The sequence below is a fragment of the Echinops telfairi genome, unplaced genomic scaffold, assembly GCF_000313985.2.
Source record: "Echinops telfairi isolate 266 unplaced genomic scaffold, ASM31398v2 ScPeMD7_7422;HRSCAF=8460, whole genome shotgun sequence".
NCBI lineage: Eukaryota > Metazoa > Chordata > Mammalia > Afrosoricida > Tenrecidae > Echinops > Echinops telfairi.
This window is the reverse complement of record NW_022111322.1, coordinates 2,074,100-2,097,958: the sequence shown is the minus strand read 5'-3', so window position 1 is coordinate 2,097,958 and position 23,859 is coordinate 2,074,100. Positions and strand designations below refer to the sequence as shown.

The 23,859-nt window shown below is 49.8% G+C and overlaps 1 protein-coding gene across 1 annotated transcript in view; it reads left to right on the top strand.

The window, feature by feature from the left end:
- Window positions 1–23,859, top strand: part of LOC101642524 (inhibitor of carbonic anhydrase-like) — a 50,411-nt gene that overhangs the window by 10,605 nt on the left and 15,947 nt on the right. Inside the window, exons 3-13 of the mRNA XM_045297802.1 lie at window positions 272–380; window positions 1,387–1,563; window positions 2,343–2,490; window positions 3,465–3,520; window positions 7,338–7,516; window positions 8,732–8,903; window positions 9,739–9,884; window positions 12,579–12,669; window positions 15,000–15,056; window positions 20,399–20,554; window positions 23,838–23,855. Coding sequence (XP_045153737.1) covers window positions 272–380; window positions 1,387–1,563; window positions 2,343–2,490; window positions 3,465–3,520; window positions 7,338–7,516; window positions 8,732–8,903; window positions 9,739–9,884; window positions 12,579–12,669; window positions 15,000–15,056; window positions 20,399–20,554; window positions 23,838–23,855 — 1,309 coding nt within the window. The remainder of the gene's footprint in view (window positions 1–271; window positions 381–1,386; window positions 1,564–2,342; window positions 2,491–3,464; window positions 3,521–7,337; window positions 7,517–8,731; window positions 8,904–9,738; window positions 9,885–12,578; window positions 12,670–14,999; window positions 15,057–20,398; window positions 20,555–23,837; window positions 23,856–23,859) is intronic.

Below are 23,859 nucleotides of genomic sequence, written 5' to 3'. Positions count from 1 at the left end.
GCACTTAGCCTTTATATAAAACTCTCTCTTATACATGAGTTTCTTTGGATTTGTTTCTCTAAAGTACCCAGACTAACACAGAGGCGGTGGCTTTAAGAGTTTGATCTGGGAAGACCTCATCGAGAAGGGCACGTTTGAGCAAAGACACAGGGAGATGAGGAAGATGGGCACGATGGCGGTCTCTATGGGCAAGTGTCCCAGGCAGAGGACTAAGGCTCTGCCTTCCTCAGAGGGGAGTGGGCTTCATGGATGTCCAACTGGTTTCTTCCAGAACAACAAAGCAGATGCTGTGAACCTCAATGCAGGGTGGGTGTTTGATGCAGCCCTGGACCCCTACAACCTGAAACCTGTTGTGGCAGAGTTCTTTGGATCAAAAGACAGTACGTTCTCCCCAGGGACCCGGGTCTGTATTGGCTCAGGAGCCATGGGAGGAGGCAAGGTCTTGGTCAGCTTGTACTCCTTGGCCTGGGTGAGGCTGGGATATTGCCTCTTCCTGGGAAGCTGTGAATGTTGTGCCCCTGACAGTTGTGCTGCAGGTGCTGCTGGATGGAGGGACCCACAGTCTATGTCACGAAAGTGCTGTCCGGGCTTGAACCAGTGGGAAGCTCATGTCTGAAAACACACAGGTGTCCTGACAGTCTCTGCCCTGCACTGATCCCCTGCAGGTGTTACAGAGCGCAGGGCCCGGGTCTTGTGCAGGGGCATTTGGGAGAGTCTCAGGAGGTGACTCCTTCTCCACACTTTCTCATTGGCATCATCGGGTGAGAACACAAGTTGTTTCCATTCAAATCCCACAGCGGTTCTCAACCTGTGACCCTTCCATAGGGATCGCCCGATTCATAACAGCAGCAAAATTACAGTCGTGAAGTAGCAACGAAAATAATTTTATGGTTGGGGGTCACCACAACCTGCCGAACTGTCTGAAAGGGCTGCGGCATTAGGAAAGTTGAGAACCACTGGACTCTCATTTGCAGGGCCCTCGAAGAATCCTGGGGACAGCCCTGGCTCCTTGCCCTCACACCTTCCCTTTTGTCTGGGCTGAAGCAGGGGGTGCAGAGAAGGAGGCAACACTTTGGGGGATACATGGTAATAACCAAGCAATCTGGAGCTGAGGGTCTCCTTCAGAACACCCCACAGGGCTTGTGCCCACTGGCTTGGGGGCCTGGCAGAAAAGGAACTCGTTTTATTGCCTTGAAAGGGGCCATTTTTCTCTCTCCCGTAAGCCAAAGTATTTTCATTCTGGTGTCTGCCTGTTTGCCAAGGGGTATGATGCAGGTCCTGGACCCCACCCTACATGTAAATTTCCCCACTGCATTAGCTCTGGAAGACTGGGAGCGATGGGGTGGCATCTTGCTTTTGCCCTTCCTTCTCCCTGCCCCTCTGCAGGTCCACACACTCACTATTATGCCGTGGCGGTGGTGCAGAAGGGCAGCGGTTTCCAGCTAAACGAGCTGCTAGGCAGGAAGTCCTGCCACACAGGCCTGGGCAGGTCCGCCGGCTGGAACGTCCCCATCAACTTGCTTCTCCCAGCTTTGCCGGAGCCCCGAGTGCCAATTGAGAGTGGTGAGCTGGCAGGAGGGTGGGATCCTCAGACAAGTGTCTCCACTCCAGTGTCCCAAACAGACCACGTTGGGGCCATGTAGTCACTACCAAGTGAGCATGTATGATGAACTTGGGACAGGGCCAAGGAAGAGCAAGAGCCAAGTTTGAAACCCAAGTCAGCCTCCTGTGGAGGGCTTGGAGCTGAGTCTTTTCTTCTCTCAGCCAAGATGCATCTGTTTCTCTGAGTTTCTGATGGCCCCACATGGTCAGCCCAGCAGCTTGGCTTGGCCAAGGTCACCACTGAGACCCACTGAGAAAGCCGACCTAACCTCTAGCATCCTAGAAGTTTCCCGAGGAGATGACAGCTCCGTGCCAGCAGTGGCTTGGACAAGGGCATGGGACACCAGCAGGGAAGGCATGAATAGACTGGTGGTATTATTGATTTGGGCTCTGTCTAGGCTCCTCGTTCCGTTGTGACAGCTAATGCGAGCCCACATGAGTTGATGTCGTTTCAGAGATGATGGCTGCATCTCTCTGTGCTCTGCAAAGTGCGTAGCCCTGGCCCACACGTGAGGGTGCTGCTTGAGCACGCAGGGACCACCCGTTTGCCCACTCGAGCACTGGCATTAGCAGCCACCGTGGGTGGGCAGCACACGACTGGCCTGGGCAGACATGCTTCCCCAGGATGCCCCAGAGGGTCTGCAAACCGTGGCTCGCACACAGGGCGTCACACATCCACTCACACTCACCAGCAGAGCCCCCGCCAGCTCATGCCTGGGTTCCATTCTCCTGGCCAACAGTGGTGTCCAGGTTCTTCTCCGGCAGCTGTGTCCCCTGTGCAGACTGGAAAAGCTATCCCCGCCTGTGTCAACTGTGTGCTGGGACCACGACCGACAAATGCGCCTGCAACTCCCAGGAGCCATTCTTTGGCGACTCGGGTGCCTTCAGGTGAGTGAGATCAGCTGCTGCTCCCTCTGACTTTCAAGAGAGGCACAAAGGCACCAGGAGTGGCCAAGGGCTGCCCCCAGGGTCAGGGGGAAGCCCAGGGTCCCGAGTCCCCTCGCTTGGCCCGCCCTCACTTCTAACCCACAGTCTTCTTTGTGGGACTTGTGGGGCCTGTGTGCTTTCTCTGGAAACTACCCTGGTTACACCCTTGGGCCAGGGAGGGCTGAGGGGACAGCTCATTCTGGGACCCTGAGGTCCCTGACAGAGGCCCAGCCTCCAGAAGAGGCTGGAAACTTTAAGTACCCCAACGCCCTGTCTTTCTGCCAGGTCATCTCCTTGCACTGGAGAGCAGTCTCTGCCTCCTCCCACTTCCCCCTCAACTTCCTGCCGACAGTGCAGCTGGCTGAGGAGCCAAGACAATCCAAAGTCTTTAACTCCATGTGAAATGTTTAAACATATATATATATATATACTAGTGTTTGCCACCTTCAAATAGGAAAGTGGAGGCTCTTCTTCTACGTCACCATCCCATTGTCCCCCAGAGTTGCTTGGAACTCAGCTACTACGGCCCTTGCATCAGACTTGACTTTGGCCAGGGGGTTCAAGATCAGTTCCTCAGTCAAGGCCATCACCATTGGGAACTCACACTGGTGTCTGAGAAACCGCCATGGCTATTGGCATGACACCCTACTTCATTAGCTCCTTGCATAGGGTCCCTATGAGCTACTACAACCTGTGGGTGCAGAGGAGGTGGGATTGGGCTGGTTGGGTCTGAATTCCAAGGTAAGGGCAGCCTGCTAAGGTTAGTTGACCTGCCAGGTGTTTATATTCTGCATGGCCTCTCTAGAACCTCCATGCTGGTGAGTAAACAGAACTTGGAGCCAGCAGTTGGAGCATAACCTCCGAGCGGCTGCATGAGGAAGCAGTAGGGCCACGCCGGTGGTGGGTGACCTGATTATGTCTCTACTCTCCCACAGGTGTCTGAAGGATGGTGTTGGGGATGTGTGCTTTGTGGGGCACATGACGGTGTTTGGTAAGTGGGTTCTCTAGAGAAGCAAAGGCAGTGATGCTTGGAGGTGTATGCATCTGGAAAAAGATTTATATAAAAAATGGCTCGCATAGTTGTAAAAGTGGATACCTTCTTTGGTTCAAGCCCGTGGGACAGACATAAGCTGAAGGCTTCTTCGAACTCCCATAGCTGCAGGGGCTGACAAACAGGAAGCAGGGAGGTGAAGCAGATAGGCCACAGGTATGTGTTGAATGAATCCAAGCTTGGCTGAATGAATCCAGGGTAACAGGTCAGTAATGGCTCCTGGGATTGGCAAGCAATATAATCGGGCGTCAATGAACCCCATGCCGGATCTAAGCTGAGCAGCTGAAGTGAGCTAGTGTCACATCTTGTCAATCCATACCAACAGACAGCCACACCCTGGATGAAACCCCCTCAATCATATCGAGGCTGTGGCCAGATTTAGGTCTAGTCTCCCCCGGAAGAATGCACAATTTCAAAGAAAATTTCTCAAGAAGACAAAGACACATATTATAATGAAATGTGCAAAGACCTCGGATTAGAAAACCAAAAGGGAAGAACATGCTCAGCCTGCCTTAAACTGAAAGAACTCATGAAAAAATTCAAGCTTCGAGTAGCAATCTTGAAAGATTCTGTGGGCACAATATTGAATAATGCATCAAGGGAAGATGGAAAGACTACAGAGTCACCTTACCAAAAGAATAAGTCAACAGCCTACCATTTTCAGGAGGGAGCCTATGAGCAAGAACCATTGTGCTAAAGGAAGAAGTTCAAGCTGCACCGAAAGCATTAGCCAAGAACAAAGCTCCAGGAATTGATGGAATATCAATGGAAACATTTCAATACGTTCAGATGAACTGGAAGCACGCATTAGCCTATGCCAAGAAATTTGGAAGACAGCTACTTGGCCAACTGACTGGAAGAGATCCATGTTTGTACCCAGTCCAAAGAAAGGGGACCCAAAAGAACGCTGAAATCATAGAACAACAGCACTGGTATCACATGCAAGCAAAATTTTGCTGCAGATCACCCAGCAATGGTTGCAACAGCACACTGACAGGGACCTGTCCGAGGTTCTGGCCAGATTCAGAAGAGAATGTGGAACAAGGGCTGTCACTGCTGATGTCAGATGAATCTTGGATGAAAGCAGAAAATATCAGAAAGATATTTACTTGTGTTTTATTGTCTATGCCAAGGCACTTCACTGTGTGGATCATAATAAACTGTGGATAACCTTGAGAAGAATGGGAATTCCAAAAAGCTTCAATGTGCTCTTGCAGAACTTGAACATGGATCAAGAGGCATTTGTGTGAACACAACAAGGGAATGCTACATGGCTTAAAATCAGGAAGGTTGTGGGGGCAGGGTTGTATCCTTTCATCATACTTACTCAATCTGTATGCTGAGCAAATCATCGGAGAAGTTGGATTATATGAAGAATGTGGTGTCAGGATTGGAGTACAGCTTTTTAACAACCTGCAAGATGCAGAGGACACAAACCATACCTGCTGAAAGTGAGGAGGGCTTGAGGCACTTGCTGATGAAGATCAAGGATTGCAGCCTTCAGTATGGGTGATGACTGAGTGTAAAGAAGACCCAAATCCTCCCAACTGGACCAATAGGTCACATCATGATAAATGGAGAAACGGTGGAAGTTGTCAAGGATTTAGCCTTGCGTGGATCCACAATCAATGCTCATGGACGCAGCAGTCAAGAGATCAAATAGTGTATTTGATGGGGTAAGTCTGCTGCACAAGACCTCTTTAGAGTATTGAAAAGCAAGGATGCTACTTTGAGGACTAGCCATGGTATTTTCCATCACTTCATATGCATGTGAAAGTTGGACATTGAATAAGAGACCAAAGAAGAACCGATGCATTTAATTGTGGAGCTGGAGAAGAATACCGAAAATACCACGGACTGCGAAAAGGGCAAATCACTTTGTCTTGGGAGAAGTTCAGAGTGCTCCTTAGTGGCAAGGATGGCAAGACTTCGTCTCACATGTTTTGGGCATGTAGTCTGGAGAGACCAGGCCCTGGAGAAGGACATCATGCGTGGAAAAGTAGAGGGTAGGTGAGAGAGAGGAAGGGCCTCGAGATGGATTGACACAGTGGCCGCCACAATGGGCTCGGGTGTGGGGATGAGTGTGCAGACGGCGCGGGACTGCTTGGTGTTTCATTCTGTTGGGCTTAGTGTCACAATGGGTCGGAACTGACTCGATGGCACTTAACAACAACAACATGTGCCCCACAACTTCTTGGCTGCTTCACAAAAGTCCTCATCATGGGACTGACCACACAATGTTAGAGCCTATCATGGGAGAATCCTGACTCACCCTAGTTGACATCAAACCTAATTATCAGAGTACGTAATGGAGGAAGATCATATGGAGCTCCACCCAGGCCAGGGGAGCCGGTTCTTGTTCTGAAAGTTTCCTTCTCATTAGAGAATAAGGACACCAAGCTCGTTCATGCTGCCGGAGGGTTTTGTGTAAAGGGCACTCATGTTGCTTGTACTTTGCCGGGTGCTGAATTTGGCCTTTAAAAGTCCACTAAGCAAACCTTCTGAACATGCAAATAGGACTTACCAACTAATAAAGTAAAAAAAAAAACACCACAAACCCACTAATAAAAAAAATGAACCATAATACAATAATAATTAAAATACAACTAATTAAAAAAGTTTTAATCATCAGATTCTCTTAGCCATTGAAATCAAGTTTCAGGATGAATCACACTCTCCTGACTGCCTCCCCAGGTGCTTGAAATGCCTAGAGCAAACGCACACCTTCCTGGAGTGATTTCAGGAGGCCTTTGCACAGCTACGGTGAGGTCTCTAGCAAAAGGATTATTATCATAGGTATAAATATGTTTTATTTTTTAATTCTTACATTTCAAAAACAACCACCATCACCTAAAGGCAGTCATCCACTCCCATACAAGATGCCTGTCGTCCTGAAAGGAGACTTTCATGAGAGACGGTAAACTGAGGCCGACACGCTGGGTTGAGGGGTGGAGATGCGTGTTGGTGGCCAGTGAAGGTGAGCTCGTACCACTGCTGGGGCCTTGAGTGGCCGAGGTGGAAAAGGTCAGAAGCCATCAGATTGTACTGATTCTTCTCATTAGTTTGAACATTATTAAATGGTTTGATGTTTTTTCCTTTGACGTTTATTTTCTGTGTGATCTACTTAATTAAAATTGTAACCATTCACAGGAACTCAAATTGCACACCTTCCCTTTTAAGATGAGATTTTAAAGAGCCAGTTTTCCTCACAGCGTCTTCCCCCGTCTCTGTACCTGCCAAGCCTTTGGACTGGGTCCCTACCGTTCATTCCCCCAAACCCATCCTCAGCCACTGATTGTCCAGCAGGCGGAAGCATTGCTATTTTAGTTGGGGACCCACTTTGATCTAGGGTGGCACACCAGTCCTAGACTGGCTGAGACTTTGACAAGTTATGTTAATTCTCTGAGCCTCCGTTTCCTTATCTCTAGAATGGGCTAAGCAGATGACCAGCCTCCCCAGGTTGCTGAGAGAATAAATGAAATAGCACCATCTTTGCTGTGGCATGAGGGATCAGCAAATGTTTGCTATCACACAGGTGTGGGACAATCTCAGGCAGCCCCCCCGCCCCCAGGTCGACTGGGATATGAACGAGTGGATATCATCCCCCAGGGCCTCAGACTCCTCGTGGGTGTAAGTGTTTGGGAAAGAGTCCCTGTTAGTCTCCTTCAGGGGAAAAGCAGCAGGGTTCAGCGGCGAGTAGGCAACCATGGTTGTGGTTTCTGCCTGTGGACACTCACCTGAACATCCTCTTTCTCAGAGAACCTGCCAGACAAGGCCGACAGGGACCAGTATGAGCTGCTCTGTCCAGACAACACCCGGAAGCCGGTGGACTCATACAAGGAATGCCACCTGGCCCAGGTTCCTTCTCAAGCCATCGTGGCCCGAGATGTGGATGGCAAGGAGAACTTGATCTGGGAGCTTCTCAACAAGGCACAGGTATCCCCATCCGTCAGCCTCCCCTCCTGCTCTGTGGTTGGACTGGGGTGGCCGGGGGCAGGGGGGGGGGGGGGGTGTCTTCCTATCTTGGCGACGTTTCTCTGTGTTCAGGACCCAGCAGGAACTACACCACACCTCGCCCACCTCATGGACAAGCCACTCTGTGCACATGATAGACTGTACACATGATGGGCGGCAGAGGTCGTGGAGCTCCTGTTGGCACTGCTGGCCCCGCTGACCACAGACCCTCTGCAGACAGAGGCTTCTGGTCTCCTAGGGGCAGACTGCAGCGCAGAGCCCCTACGTGCTCCCCATCATCCAACTGGCATATGCTTCTGCCTGCCTGGACCCTGCCCCACCCCAGAGGCAGGTTCCCAGGCCTGAGCATCCTCTGGGCAGGACAGGTCCCAGGGATCAGCACACTGGGCCTGCTAGAACTGTCTGCTCAGTGCCGGGCAACCGGGAGAGAGTCTGGCAAAGTCCCTGTCCCCCAGTCCTCCCAGTCAGGTCGGGGTGGGGGGTTGGTATGATGGGGACACATGAATCACTGGGCAGAATCAGTCCAACCTTGGGGACATGGATCGGGCACTTTGCAGAAGACAGAGGGACTGCATGGCACGGTCCTCTGGGAAGATTCTTGGGCCCTGAGTGAGCTGTGTGGGAGGGCATGCCAAGGAGGGCAGCAGGCGCCACTGTAATGACAGGCAGATGGTTGAATGAACATGTGGGCAGGTGCCACCATCAGTCAGGAATGATTCTGGGCAGGTCAGCTCGAGTCTTACAGAGGTATTATTATTATTATCATTTTGTGGGGGGAGACCAGAAAAGGGCTGTTTGAAATGCAGCAGGCACAGAGTGGAGGGGGAGCCACAGGACGAAGATGGCTGCTCGCCTGACTAAGGGCGGTCAGAGGACAGAACACAAAGCAGGCTGGCTGACTGCCTGTGGAACCACAGAGCTACAGCCTGGCATGGGACAGTGCCAGCACGCACCCCCATCCCATACCCCCACAGGTCTGGGGGCATCCCTGACCGGTGTCCCAAGGCCACCCAAGGCAGCCACATCAGGGTTTGTCCTGAAGAGAGAGAGCGGAGAACTCCAGGAGTGACCGAGACTGAGCCTTGTGAGGGCTGCAGCCAGTCTCTGCCTCCTCCTGCCTGCGTTCCTTGTCTGGACACTTGTCCTCCATCGCTGCTTCTTTTCCCCTTTGACCAGGAACTTTTTGGCAAAGACAAGTCGGCAGGATTCCAGCTCTTTGGCTCTCCTTATGGAAAGGACCTGCTGTTCACGGATGCCGCCCGAGGTTTCTTAAAGGTCCCCCCGAAGATGGACGCCTGGCTGTACCTGGGATACAAGCAGGCAGCACACATTCAGGATCTAAGGGGAGGTGTGTGTCAAGTTCTGGGGGAACCTGCCCAGCTCGGGCAGCAGGCAGGGGTTGGGGGGTTGGGGGCTGCATTGAACAAGGCTTTCTAGGCACTGGCACGCCTCTCCCCACCTCCATCCGTCTGGGTGCATTGGGGCCACACTGCAATTTTCTGAGGAGCTTCAAGAAAGACCCGAGTCATGAGATCACAGAGAATTTCAAAGACCTTCGTATTATAGAGAGCTCGAAACCATGATGGTGCTGGCCCCTTGCTATGATCTGAGATTGCCCCCACCAATGCAGACAGCAAAATAGCCCATCCTGAAGGGACTGGGGTGGGGGTGGGTGGGGAGCACAGCCACTCTCCGCATCAGGAGCAGGCTAGTCTTGCCCAGCACCTGCCTTCCATCATATCCCTGCGGCTCATTTCTTACTTCCCGTTTCCTCCTTTCCTCCCACTCCATTCCTGTCTGTTACTAGTCTAGCACAGGCCCCCACCCTTTTAGTGACCCAGGAGTTTGGAGCATCCACAGAGGCCAGTCACTGTGCTAGGTGTGTGGGCTGTGCTGAGTCAGGACACCAGCAGGCCCACAACAACACCAGCAGGTCTGTGTCCCAGCTGGCAGGACTGGCCACAGAAGGCAGAAGTCAAGGAAGGCTGGGCGGGTGCCTCCCCTGGGGAGGGAGGGAGGTTAGCAGCTCTGATTCACTGCACCCACCACTCGCCGTTTCCGGGAGGGTGGTGTCCTGGGCGTGGGACAGGCGTCCCTAAGACAGCTGCTCCGGGGCAGGCACTCAGACAGTGACGCCCACTGCGCTGCTGCCTCAGCACTCCGCACCTTCTCTGCCGTCCTAGGTGAAGGCGACTCCCAGACGGTGGTGCGGTGGTGCGCCGTGGGGCCTCACGAGAGGGCCAAGTGTGACAACTGGCACGCTGTGAGTGGCGGTGCCATAGACTGCACCACGGAGGACAGCCCCGAGGACTGCATCGCAGCCATTGTGGTACGCAGGGCCCCTCCTCTCTGGCTGGGCGTGCAGGTACCAAACAGGCAGCAGCTCTCCCAGTTGGGCATTGAAGCCCACCTTTCCAGACCAACGCCCCCCTCGGTCCCCCATCAGCTGCTGTGCCCCAGACCTGCCCGTCCTAGCCTGCCACCTCCCCTGGCTGCTCCACCTCCCCTGCAGGGCAGGGGTCTAGCAGAAATTTAGAGCCAGACCAAATCAGAGACTCCTTTGGGCCCCAGCTCTAGAACACAGGGAGTTAGTTCCAAGGGGCGTCCTGTGTAAGGTCTGCCAGAAATGGGGGTGGGGGGCATTAAAGATGTGGGCAGAATAGGTGTGGATTGTGATAACAAATTGCCTTTGGCAATCCTTTGGGAATAAGTTCAATTTCGTTACAGATGATTTTTAAAATGCCATGCCCTTAGAAAAATGGAAAAGAAATCATTCACACTTCCATTACTCAGAGAGCCTCGGCCATGTAATCTCTGCATTATAAAACTATTCTGTTAGCTTTAATCATTCACACTTCCATTACTCAGAGAGCCTCAGCCATGTAATCTCTGCATTATAAAACTATTCTGTTAGCTTTATAGTTCGCTAGGTGCGCGTAATATTCTCATGATTCAAAAACAAGTTTTTGAACCCTAAAACATAGGCAAACTGAAGAGACTGCACACACAGTAAGATGCTAATCCTAGTAAACTTCCCTGGGACCAAACTACAAGATTAAGAGTTTGCTATTTATACAATCTCCTGAATTTGTCAGTTGTAAGGATTAAATGAATTTGAGCCCTTATAACATTGCCTTGCAGTTAATAAATGTCAGGCATTTGTATTAGTTCATTGCAATTACTGTTATTATTTAAGGTGTCAAGCACAATTGGCAGGCTTCCTTAGACAATGAAATATTTATTTAAAATATTTTTAAGACCTGCATAATATTCAACCAAGCATACCCACCTCATTCATTTACCCAAATTCTCATCATCTGTATTTGTATCGGAACCCTGAGGCACCGTGGGCTACACAAGGTGAACCAAACCCACCAAGGGCTTCTCGGGAGGAAGGTGAGGGCTTCGACCCCTGTGACGGTTCATAGCCCTGCAACCTCACAGGGGACAATTCTTATAGTGTCGATATGTCTCATAGGGTCGCTATGAGTTAGAATTGACTCGATGGCAGTGAGTTTAGAGATAATATGTGTATTATCTCCAAATCTGTTATTCTAGATAACATGATACTGAATGAACATCTATGTATGTATCACTTTATCAATATTTCTGAATCTATCTTTCAGGTACCTGTATAATATATAATTACCTTATTTATATGTTATATGTATAAGTGGTAATGGTGGTTGTTAAGTGCTGGGAGTCATTTCCAACTGATAGCGGCCCTATGTGACAGAGTAGCACCCTCCCCTAGGGGTTCCTCCACTGGTCTTTCTGGGAGCAGGTCACGGCTCTCCTCTCCCATGGAGCGACTGTGGGTTGGAATGTCTAGCACGCGATTGAACCACAGCACCACCAGGGCACCTGCAGTTTAACAAGATATAGTTATTGTAGTACATACTGTAGTAATATCTGCAACAGTGGCAACAGATCATAGTTTGGGAGTGCTTACTATGTGTCAGATGTGTTTTTGAACGACAAACCTCCATGAACTCACTTGCTCCAATAAATAGGTGAGGTAGGTTTTCCACCTGTGCTAGGCATATAAAAAGATATATGTCACAGTATTTAGGCATATGCACTTTGCAGAAGTCAGATGCTGGAGGGTCTGTGGTGTCAAGGTTAACAGTAAAAAGTAAGGAATTCAGTGACCTGAGTTTTAGTGTATAATGACCCTGGGAATAAAGGGGGTTGGGGGTGGGGCAGAGAGAGCTGTGAGATCCTATGGAGCAATTCTATTCTTTTCTTAAAAATCGTTTTATTGGGAGCTCTCACAGATATTACAAGAGGGAGCAATTCTATTCTATGCTACAGAACCAGACGCTGTTGGTTTGTTGGTTTATCTTTTGGCTGGGGTGCTTCAGTCTGCCAACGCATAAAGATGGAGCAGGCGTGGATTTCCATTGCCGATCCTATGTGACTGGAATTAATGAGATAATGGCCGACAACTTATCTCGAGAAGGGGGTGGTGCTGTCAGTCCAGTACATTTATCTCACCGGCCTTCCCTGTATCTAAGTATCTGGAGCTCTGCTCTGCTGCCAGAGGACTGACTGGATTTAAATAATATATGAATTGTTAGTAAATCGTTTCATTTGAGGAATGAATGCTCTAGTGCAAATATTGGTTGAGCGCAGTGCAAATGGGAGTGTGCGAACAGCCCTGACTTCCATCATAAGGAAGAAAAGAAGCTTTGACCCGTGCTTTAAGGAAATTATATGCACTCCCTACCTCTGGCTGGGTGGGTTGTTGGGTGGTCGCAAGGAAGTGGTGAGGGGTGTCCAGGACAGAGCATGGGCCTCAGGAGGGGACACGTGGATGGCCAGGGAGCACGTCCTGGGCTTGACAATTGCTCCTGGGCCAATAAATCCAAAGAGGTGTCTAGTTTTCTGATCCCCACGCTTGCAGGGCAGACAGAGTGGGTGCCCCATGATCTATTTGGATGATTGCAAGGACACATGACATGAGGCCAGTGTGATGGATACAACCTCATTGTCGTGAGAGCCATTTGGTTTTTAACTTCAGAAAAGAAAAGCCGATGCCACGAGCCTGGATGGAGGCCACGTCTACACCGCGGGCAAGTGTGGTTTGGTGCCGGTCCTGGCAGAGAACTACAGTAAGTGGAGGGAGGCGCCGCTCTGGTTTGATTCCCGCTGGGCCATGAACGTAGATGGGGAAACAGTAGTGCACTGACATTGAAGGAATAATAAGCATTGTTAGAGTGGATGGAGCTAGAGCAGCGGTTCTCAACCTGTGGGTCGTGACCCCTTTGGGGGTCAAATGACCCTTTCACAGGGGTCGCCCAATTCATAACAGTAGAAAAAATTACAGTTATGAGGTAGCAATGAAAATGCTTTTACGGTTGGGGGATCACCACAACGTGAGGCTGTGTGTTAAAGGGTCACGGCATTAGGAAGGTTGAGAACCACTGAGCTAGAGAACAATCCCTCCTAGCTAGAAGCCATTACGATATCCACATAGGAGCCAGGCGACGAGAGACCCAGACCTCCCTTACTCAGTAGAGGGCGAGATGTAGGCTTGACCAACAAACCAAAAAACCAAACACACAGTCACTGAGGCAATTCTGACTCCTGGAGACCTTAGAGGGCAGGTCGAACTGGCCCTGTGGGTTTCCAAGGCTGCAGTCTTTGACAGCAGCCTCTCCGCAGAGCAGCTGGTGGTTTCAAAAGGCTGACCTCGAGGTTAGCAGCCCGAGACATACGCTCGCGCCATGCCACCACAGGGCCTCACAAGTCACTTTTGAATAGAGCTGTGTGCTAATGCAGGGTGACGTGTTGTTGGCTTACCCTGTGGCTGAAGAAGGAAGATATCACCTTTTGTCCTAAGTGGGAAATCCAGCCCTCTCTCCTTCCACTGCCACCCCAAAATGCCCCCAAGTGCCCAGATCATGCGGACAAATTTGCACATCCTCTAAGTCAAGCGTCCACTGAAAGATTGGAAGGTAGGGCTGCCAGGTCAGACTTTCCTTTAGTGGATGCAGGTCTAGCCACAGAAGTATCACTCCGGGGGGAAGAGGTTCCGCAGTAAATAGTATTTACCAAACCATGTACAGGTGACTTCTAAAAGCGTGGGGAAAAAATTCCCTATCTTCCTTCTATTTTCCATACAGGGCTTAAAGTCCCTCTTGCGCTATCTGTATTCCCTCTGGGCCATGAACATAGAGGAGAAACCAACCTAGTTCAGGGCTGAATTGACATTCAGATAAAAACCACCGGCAGAGTGTAAGGAGCTAGTGAGTCACATCTTTTCCCTGCAAGCAGAAGCACATAAGACTGGGCAGTGCTTTGTTTTGTGGCCCATGGGGGTCATTCTGCATTGGAACAGCCCCGTTAGTACCTAATAACAATAACAATACTATATGCCAAGCAGTGCACAACACGTTCATCATCCCAAACAAAATAACTCGGTGAGATAAATATAGTAGCCCCATTTTATAGACTAAAGGGGAAATGTTTGATTTCTAGAGAAATTAAATTATGTATTCAATGTCACCCAGAAAACTGTAGAATAATTCAGGGCTTCCTGAAACCACTGACTAGCTTCTTTTCCCTCCAACATATAATGGACATATCACCACCTACATAGCCTAGAGGGAACCCTGGTGGCATAGTGGTTATTATGCATTGGGCTGCAATCCAAAAAGTTGACAGTTTGAAGCCACCAGGCGCTCCTGGGGAGAATGACTGAGCTATCTATGCCTGGTAAATAGTTATAGTCTCAGAAACACACAGCAGGGTCACTATGCGTCAGTATTGACTCAATCATATACACACACACACGCACACACACACACACACAAAGAGAGAAAGAGAGAGACATTAACACTCACAGTCTCAGAAACCCACAGGGGCAGTTCTACGCTGTCCTCTAGGGTCAGTATGATGAGTTACACAGCCTAGGCCTCTCACAGGAAGAAGGCTGTCAGGCTGGCTTGGACGAGACAGCTAATGCAAAGGGATCTTTGCAGAGGTCTTTAATGGTCTCTGCTCCCCTTCAAAGGGCATCTCAGGTTCATTTTCTGCACCTGTCTGAAACTTTGGGGGCAGATTCTGAGATGAAACGAAATGTTCAAATGGCAAAGAGCAGGGACAGGTTGCCATCCCGTCGTTTCTGACTCAGGGCCACACTACAGGACAGAGTAGAACTGCCCCCTAAGGTTTCTGAGATTGATGATCTACATAGAAGCAGACAGCCTCCTCTGCCCCCTGAGGAGCAATGGGTGGGGTTAGACTGCTGGCTTTGCAGTTAGCCGCCCAACCCATAACCCACTAACTGCATCAAGGCAGAATCGTAGCTGATTGAAAACCAGTGACTTAGTTCGTTCTTCTCGTCTTATTCTTGGTTGTTAAGATTGAGATATTGGCTGAGAAGCAAGTGATATGAGCGTTTAATGGCCGCTCCCTTCATTTACATTCCTCTGTCTAGAGTCCAAAGATGGCAGCGAGGAGCTCGGCTCGAAGTGTGCGGATACGCCCACAGACGGTGAGTCAGGACCAGTAGCACGGGGACGTACCTGTTGGTGAGGAAAGCCTTACAAGCAGTTGATAGGACTGCTGTGCTGCTGGCTCAGCTCCTGTTTCCTCTTCTCAGCCCCCCGTACTACGTGAGTATTATTGCCCATGTTATGTGGATGGGGAAACCAAGGCACAGAGACCGGACCTGGACCACAGAGACAGGAAATGGCTGTGCCTGAGCTTGAGAACAGGCACTGACCGAACACCCAGTGTCCTGCAGGTGCACCACATGGCTTCGGGTTCCATGCTGCTTGCCCACTTCAGCGTGACGGTCAGCAGCAGGGCAGGAGCCCAGTCCTGGCCTGTATGGACTGAGTGAGGCTTCACAAGCAAAGGAGATTCATTAACGGCATGGTGGAGAATAAGAGACTACCACCAGACAAGTTCTCCCACCTTGTGATGGCAGATAGGCAGAGGCTCTGCCCCAGATAGCCTGTCCCTCCGGCAGCAGTGTCTGGCCCGGGGACCAGCAATGTCAGCATCACTGGGGAACTTGCTAGCCAGGAACATTCCCAGGCCCTTTTCTAGACCTGACTCAAGCCATCATGTTTTCAGTAGCCTTACTTGCATACGAAAGCTGGACAATGAGCAAGGAAGATCAGAGAACTCACGTATCTGAATTACGGTGTTGGCAAAGAATATATATTCTGTGGATTGACAGAAGAAAGAACAAATCTGTATTGGAAGCTGTGTTGGTCCTGGTAGACTAGAGAAACAAACTCATGGACACTCATACGTGTGTAAGAGAGAACTTTATATCAAAGAGCAATTGTACATTAAGAAAACATCTCAGCTCAGTCCAGATCAAGTCTGCAAGTCCGATATCACCCCATATGGCAATACTAGTCCATGAATTCCTCTTTAGACGCACGCAGCCAGGCAGTGATGCCGAATGCAGGAAGATCACAGGCCAGTGGGTGGAAAGTCTTGTGGATCCAGTGGTGGCGAAAGCATCTCAGTGCTGGCGTGGGTCTCCACGTGGCTCCTCCAGCTCCAGGGCTCGGGCCTCATCAGCATAGCTCCATCAGGCTTGTCATCAGGAATGTCTCAAAGGGAGTGTCTGTGTGCCCCCCTCCAGTGAGCTTTTTATCTCCTTAGTGCCTCCAAATGAGGTCATCAAGCTGCAACGTGATTGACAGGCTAAACCCCACCCTTTCTCTCTTAATAGTCTCAAGTTGACAACAGATTATGTAACTACCACAGAAGCAATGCAGCCAGTACATTTCCTAGAAGTGAGGATGGCAAGACTTTGTCTCACGTGCTGTGAGCACAGTATCAGAAGGAGATCATTCTTGGTAGAGGGTCCGCAGAAGAGAGGAAGCCCCTTAATGAGATGAGTTGGTCTAGTGGCTGCTAGCGTGATTGTGAGAATAGAGCACGGTGTTTCCTTCTGTTGTACAGAAGGTCGCTATGAGCCAGAACTGACATGAGACTCCCACCAACAGCAACCTGAGTCAGGGATTCAGGGGGCAGAGCACGGTGAGCCCTCCAGGAGACTGCTCTACAGTGAAAAGCAGTGTTGTTTGGCCCCTTGAATTTGGGGTTTCTGAGTCGGGAGGTTTTGTGGAGAGAGGCGGGGATTAGAGAGCTGCAGCACAAGCAGTATTTGTGGCTCCAGAGGCCCCGCCCTTTATTCCCCCACAAGCTCTCCAGAGGTCAAAGGGGAGACCCCCCCTGCGCACCCAGCAGCAGCCCCCCTTTACAAGCAGGCAGAACCCAAGCCCCAGCGTACCCTGTGGCTTCTCTCTGCTGTTATGGCTTGGCCGTCCTCCCTGAACTATGTCTTCATCCCCAGCCTGAAGGGTCAGCCAAGTATTCGATACCCGTAATTTGTAGTCAGCAGCAATTCCCACCACTGCGATGTGGTTCGTTTCTGTCGTCGATCCCGACCCATGGTGACTCCATAAAGGCAGAGGAGAACTGCAGCACAGGGTTTTCGATAGCAGCCGCCATGGCCAGGCACCGCAGTGATATGCAACTGTTGGCCAGCGAGGGTGCTTACAGGCCTGCTCTTCCTGTGGTGACGTAGCGGCAGAGGGAGCTTCACCACGCAGGCCTGCAGTCCCCGCCACACACACGGATGAATAATGACACCTCAAGAAATGAGGATGACCCCTCAGGAAAGACACTAACAACTGGAATGGCAAGACCTTGCTGTGCCTTGCAGGGAAATCAATGTCAGTGAGAGAAGGGCTCTGGCGCTGCTTCTGCCACTAGCAGTACTGCTGCCTTACACGCTCCTCCCGCATGTGCTCAGCTCTGGGCACAGCTACTCCCCCAGTAAGTGTCTGCGCCAGGGCGTCACTGTCAGCAAGCTACGGAGAAGAAACTTAGGTTCCTAGATGCTAAGTGATCCTGTCTTGTGGTTGGTGTGGGTGGTCCCTCCCACCCCCCCACTAATCACAGGTTCAGTAAGCACAATTGTGATATATAATTATATTAAAGTCATCGAGAAAATGAGAGATAAAAAAGATATTAAAATAATGGGGTCAGACACATTTCATGGTAGCAATGCTCACCTTAGACCCGCTTGGTGGTCCATGTGGAGAGAGAGGGAAGGGAAGGAGGACAAGTGGAAAGGGAACAGGGGAGCGAGGAAGGGAGAGGAGACGGGAAACCGATGAGAGAGGAGCAGAGAGAGAGAGAGATCTATTGCTAACTCAGGGCTATATATCTTTGGGGGCGTGCAAGCCCACTAATTACAGGTAAAGACATACATCACAGGAAGGGGTTGCACTATAGGTTATACAGCAACAGGAGAGGGACAATCTAGGGGCATACATGCAATAGGAAGAGGAGTGGTTGGGGGTATACATGTGACAAGATGGGCGGATCTTAGATTCAGGATGGCAGCTTAACTGAGTTCGTTTGACCTGTTCCCTGGATCTCCATAGGAACCGTCATCAGTAGGGTGTAAACCCCACCTACAGGAACCAAGCTAATGGTCGCAAGCCTTAGTCCATTGTCCCCAGCAGTAGGGAGCAGGGCTTACCTTAGTCTGGTGACTGATTGCCTTCAGGGAGGATGTCTGTAAGTATCTGACCTCCCCCACACTGTCTGAGGTCATTTAGGATAGAACTGGTAAGAGCCCCTCCAGGCTTGCAGATAGAGACCTGGTCCTTCCTGGGAACAAAGCAGGGGAGAAAGGGGTGGGTGACAGCCCCTTCTTACTCTAAGGGCTCATGATTCCAATCTTATCATAGATGCAGCCTTGAAGTTCAGGCCTCAGTCAAAAGTATATTTCAGGCACCCACTATGCGGAAATAAATATGAGGGGGCTTCAAAAAGTTCATGGAAAATTCAATTATTTTTTCATTCCATTTTGAACTTACATAAACTCCCCCCACCCCCCCAGCAACCCTTTGAGATGTTAACAGTATTCTCATTCTAATCAGGAAGGGGCACGAATGCCCTCTCCACCTAGGATATGCAGAATTGTTTTGGAAGCAAATGCAGCAGAATGAGAGAGTCTGTTGTTTTAATTTGGGGGGAAGGAAGAGGGTTCCAGGCAGTGGTGCAATTGAAATAGCAACTGGTTCACTGCCCTAGTATAAAAAAATATACTGAAACATAGTTTATTATTTCATAGAGTTAATAAATAAGAACAATAAAAGAGGTACACAAATTAGATTATGTAATAAGAGTTTTAAAAATATTAAATAAGGGTGACAAAAAAAAACCCCAGTAAAACTGTTACTTAAGATATTTCCATATTGCTTCTTGATTGGCATTCTCACCTACAATAGTCTTGGCTTTTTACCGGAGCATCATCAGCTGTGTGATTTATCCTGAACCCTCTTTTCAGTGAAAGAGCAGGATCCCATTTCTTTAGAGGTAGGCCAATTAGACAGTAGTCATTGCCTTTGATAGATTAGAAACAGGCAACTTCTCTGAACATTTTCTGTTCATCTTTGAAAACCCCCTTTCTGCTTCTGCTGAACTTACGGCAATTGTTCTGACAATATTTTTAGCTCTTTGAACACTTTCAGGAATTGCATCATTCACTCATAATACCTCGTGGGAATTTGGGGCATAACACAAAGCCGAAACGGATGACAGCGTGCCACCCTCTGGTTGTTTGGCATTTTTCCTCTTTATATGTTTGTTTACTGAAGTAACAAACACAAAGGAATAAAAATGTTGTAGTGCATCAAAAGTATAATGAGTTTTATCAAATGAATAAGTAAATACTTCAAGCATAATCCTAAATTTTCATATCTACAGATGGAATGACATCGCTATGGGCACTTAAAATACACTAACATGTGCAGATGAATGTTTGAAAGAGTAAGGAAGTCAAACTTGTGATTTCCACATCAGGCAGTTGCCCAGCGCCCCACCTTAGAGAGAATTCTGATTATAAGAGCCATTTTAACAACCAGTTTGCTGAACTCAACTCAAAATTAGGTATCCGTTTGGCAGAACTGGTGCAAACCAGCTAGCTGGATCTCACCACTGGTTCCAGGTGATGCAACTGTGAAAAACAGTGATAAAACTGTTATTTCTAGAAAATAATGTTGTTATTAACCAGGAAAACAAAGCACTTAGAAAGAAGAGTCACTAAACTTCTTTCTTCTGAACTTCTACTCAACAAGCGAGGACACACTTATTTGTACAAATGTTTATACGGATGAGTGGTTTCTATTGGGATGCCCATAAAGCCCACCACTCAGAAGAGACCAGTCCCTGGAGAAGGACAGCATGCTTGATAAAGGAGAGGGGCAGGGAGCAAAGACCCTCAGGGAGAAGATGGACACAGTGGCTGCAGCAATGGGCTCCAGCACAGGAACGATTGTGAGGATGGAGCAGGACAAGGCGGTGTTGCAGTCTGCTGTGCACACAGTTGGTACTGCCCCTGAGAGGGATGACAAGAACAACAACAACAATCACAAAAGGAGAATGGTAAAACATGGCCCATTCCTAGAACAGACTGTAACTCAGATGCAGCCAATAAATAGGTTTGCAGCTATCTCTATTTCTACTGAATCAGAAAGATGTTCACAATATATTATTGAGGAGGAATGAAACCTCTTGGAGAACAGAATGCATAGCAGGCCTCAATGAAAAAGTAATAAGTGGGTATATGTAGAAATACACGCATAAATGCATATACGAGGAGGGGTAGCTTAGGTATGTTTGGTCCAGAATGGAATTCACGTAACTGTGGGGAGGATCCTCTGCCCACACGGAGGGATCCAGAGAAGCCCCTCCACAAGGAGACCATTGGGCAGGGCTGGATGCCGTAGCCCTTGAACCCATTTTCTGAGGACCCTGGAGGTATTGAACATGCATCTTGTATCTCGGTCACAGGTTCTTATGCTGTAGCAGTGGTTAAGAAGTCAGATGCCCACCTCACCTGGGACACTCTGAGAGGGAAGAAGTCTTGCCACCCCTCAGTTGGCACGTCTGCAGGCTGGCACATACCCATGGGCTTGCTATGCAACCAGACCACATCCTGTAAATTGGGTGAGTGCATTCTGGGAGGGGTTGTGGCACTCTCTTCTTCGAGGTCTTGCCCACAAAGGGCAGAGACTCATTCCGTGAAGAGGTAGGAGGGCCCCACATGGAGTGGTGGGGTGGTCAGGGTTTGACAGACATTGTGGGCAGGCAAGCCTCAGGTGAGCCTCACCTCGTGAGCTTCAAGAGGTTTGCCCCAACCATCTCCTTCCTCTCGCTTTGGAGGGGAGGGGTTTGGGCCCAGAGGGCAGAGAGCAGGGAATTAGACTGATTCTTGACATTTAACAAAAAGGCTCAAGGAACAAGCCTGCAGTTTCAAAGCAAGGGTGTGTGTATGCTGTTTGCACATAAAAATAGTATTGATTTCTTTCTTTTTTTTTACTTAAACATTTTAATGGGCTCATACAACTGTTATCGCAATCCATACACACATCCCTTGTGTAAAGCACATTTGTACATCATTCTCAAAACATTTTCTTTCTTAAGAGAAAATCTTTTACCAGTCAGTTCTTGAGTGCCTCCATGTTCACTTTTATACTTGCTCATCTTTCATAGATTCCACACACTTAATTAGCAGCACACTTGCCAAGATCTAAAACACCCTCACTCCTCTGCTTTCTGGCCCCGTCTCACGAATCCAGCCCTGCACCGGCCCTGTCGCTCCAGCTCTTCACCCTGGGAGGCTGCGTAGCTGAGCAAGGTGGGATGTAGTTCCCTCTGTAGGAACACTCCAGGCCCTGGCCCTGGTGGACCCCACCCCTCACGAGCCCCCTGCTGGTCTTCTGCTCTACCATTTATTTTCTGCATTTCCCAGCAATGATCCTAACGTCCTTGTTGGCCATCACCCTAAACCCATATCCACTTTCCACTCTGGCTCAGCAGACCCTCTGTGGGAGAAATGACAGCCATCAGAGAATCCACCCCAGAGCAGAAGCTGCGGGCCTCCCTCCCTCCCCAGCAGCAGCCTCTACCTGCACTTGGCTAATGGCCCTTCCTTCCTGCTCTCCAACAGCCTCAGATCCCCCTGCTCCCTCTGGGATAGCCAACAGTGTCTCCCAACATGGAAACACACTCTTTGTCTTCTATTTTTAAGACACATCCCCTTTACTACTCTTTCTCTCACTGCCATCGACTCTGTTGCAACTCACAGTGATCCTATAGGACAGGCTAGAACTGTCTCTGTGGGTTTCCAAGACTTTCCTACTCTTTACGGGAGTAGGCAGAAAGCATCACTGGTCTCTTGTGGAGTGGCAGGTAGTTTTGCACTACTGACCAAAGTGTAGTCTCCTATGCCCCTGGGGTTCCTCCTTCACTACCAACTTTCATGAAAAAGGACTGTCTGAACCACCCTCAGTCCACTCACTCCCCAATTCCCTGCCATCTGGCTTCCCTCAGTCCTCCACAGGAAGAGCTCTGACCACGGCCACCAATGGCCCCATGTGGCTCAGTTGGAAGGATGCTTCAATCCGTTCCCTCTGCTACCTTTCAAAGGTGTTTCTTCAGATTGCCTCAAAATACACACACGCTTCCCATGGTCTCTGAAAACACACACATTTCACGTGTTTCTCTTGGCCCTGCAGCTGTTGGCTTTTCCAACTTAGCTAATCCATATTTAGTTGCTTCAAAACAATTCTTGCCCCACCATATTGATCCCCAAGCCTTCTTGCCCATGCCTACAGCTGTGATGATGACCAAAACTTCTACCTGAGGGTCTTCGAGATGTTTGTGTGAAAATGCAAGGAAAAGATCGAGGAATTCTTCCTTGAATGGTTTGGAGCTCCCTCGTAGGTGCAAAGCAAGGCACATGGCCTAGCTAGGTCAACAAAGCTCAGCAAGTCACAAACCTAGCTAGGTTTCGTGATGTCCTAGATAACTAGATGAAACGGCAGTGTGCTGCTGCCATTATGATTATATTTGTATGTTGATAATAAGCACGTCGTTATCCCTAGCAGAGGTCTCTCCTTGGCCTCCAGCCATGTATAGATATAAGTACTGATTTGACTTATTTAATCAGGATTCATGGTGGTGCAGTGGTTAAGTGCTCAGCGGTTAACCCAAAGGTTGACAATTTGCAACCCCCCACCCCCGCTGCTCCTTAGGAGAAAGACGTGGCAGTCTGGTCCTATAAAGATGACGGCCTTGGAAACTCCATGAGACAGTTTGACCCTGTCCTTTAGGGTCACTATGAGTCAGAATCGCCTCAGAGACAATGGGTTAGTCAGATGTCTCAAAATCATATTAAGTTCAACCTGTCCAAACCTAAATGGATCATCTCTCCTGCCACGCCCAGTCCTGTTCTACTATTACACGCAGCCTAGTGGAGGACCTCCACGCTCCCCCTGTTGCTCCCGTTGAGCATGTAACTGTCACAGCCAGCCACCACCAGCCAGATCAATGTCACCTCCTTCCACCTGGCTCCATCCTCCTTGCATGGTTCTGCGCAAAGAGACCCACATCTCCCCGGGCCGCTGCAATACTTGTTTCCAGGACCCTCAGCTCCCTCTAGGGGTAAGATTGTCAGCTGCTAATTCCTCCAAAGTGGGAAGCTGATTCCTTAGTCTCTCTTAGTCTGGAAGCTCTGCGGAGACCTGTTCACTCTGGGTGACCCTGCTGGTATCCGAATACGTTATTTTGCATGGGTTGGGAGGTGGGGGTGGGGAAGGGCAGCATTTGGAAACCGCCAGCCTGTCTTTGGGAGAAAGATGAGGCTTTCTATTTCCATGAAGAGTTACCTGACGTCGGCCCGTTGTCTCTCACGGCTTTGCTGTAGGCGCAGCCCCGGTGGCGTCTGTTAAGTGCTGTGTTGGGCCTGGTCCCCCCGGCCTTTGCAGGTGCTGCCGCTCTGTTGTGGGAGCTCTTCTCCCTGGCCCCTTCACTTGGGTAACGCCTCCTCATTGTTCATCTTGCAGCGTGAGAGTGCTCCCTGGCTGCCGGGTTTGCCCCTGGTCCGTTTAGCTGCAGCCTCCTGGAACCACATTCTCTTCCCCCAGCGTGGAGAGCATGTGGTACTAATTCCACAGCCAGGACTGCCACTGTCCTCCCCTCGCTGTGCCTGCCCGCTGCTGCACTACTGCCCCAGGGCAGGGCCAGGGTGGGCTTCAAGGAGCGCACGGAGCCCTTGCCCAACTGCTGCCAGTGCCCCTTGAGTTTCCGCCAGGTGGAACCACTCTGGATTCCGTCAGGTTCTTCTTGTGAACCACGTGGTCCCAAATAGCTGAATGTGGCTTTCCATCGTCTGGGTAATTATAGGCGCTGTAACCGGGTAATGGGGGCGTGTTGTCCTTGTGCACAGATGAATTCTTCAGTCGAAGCTG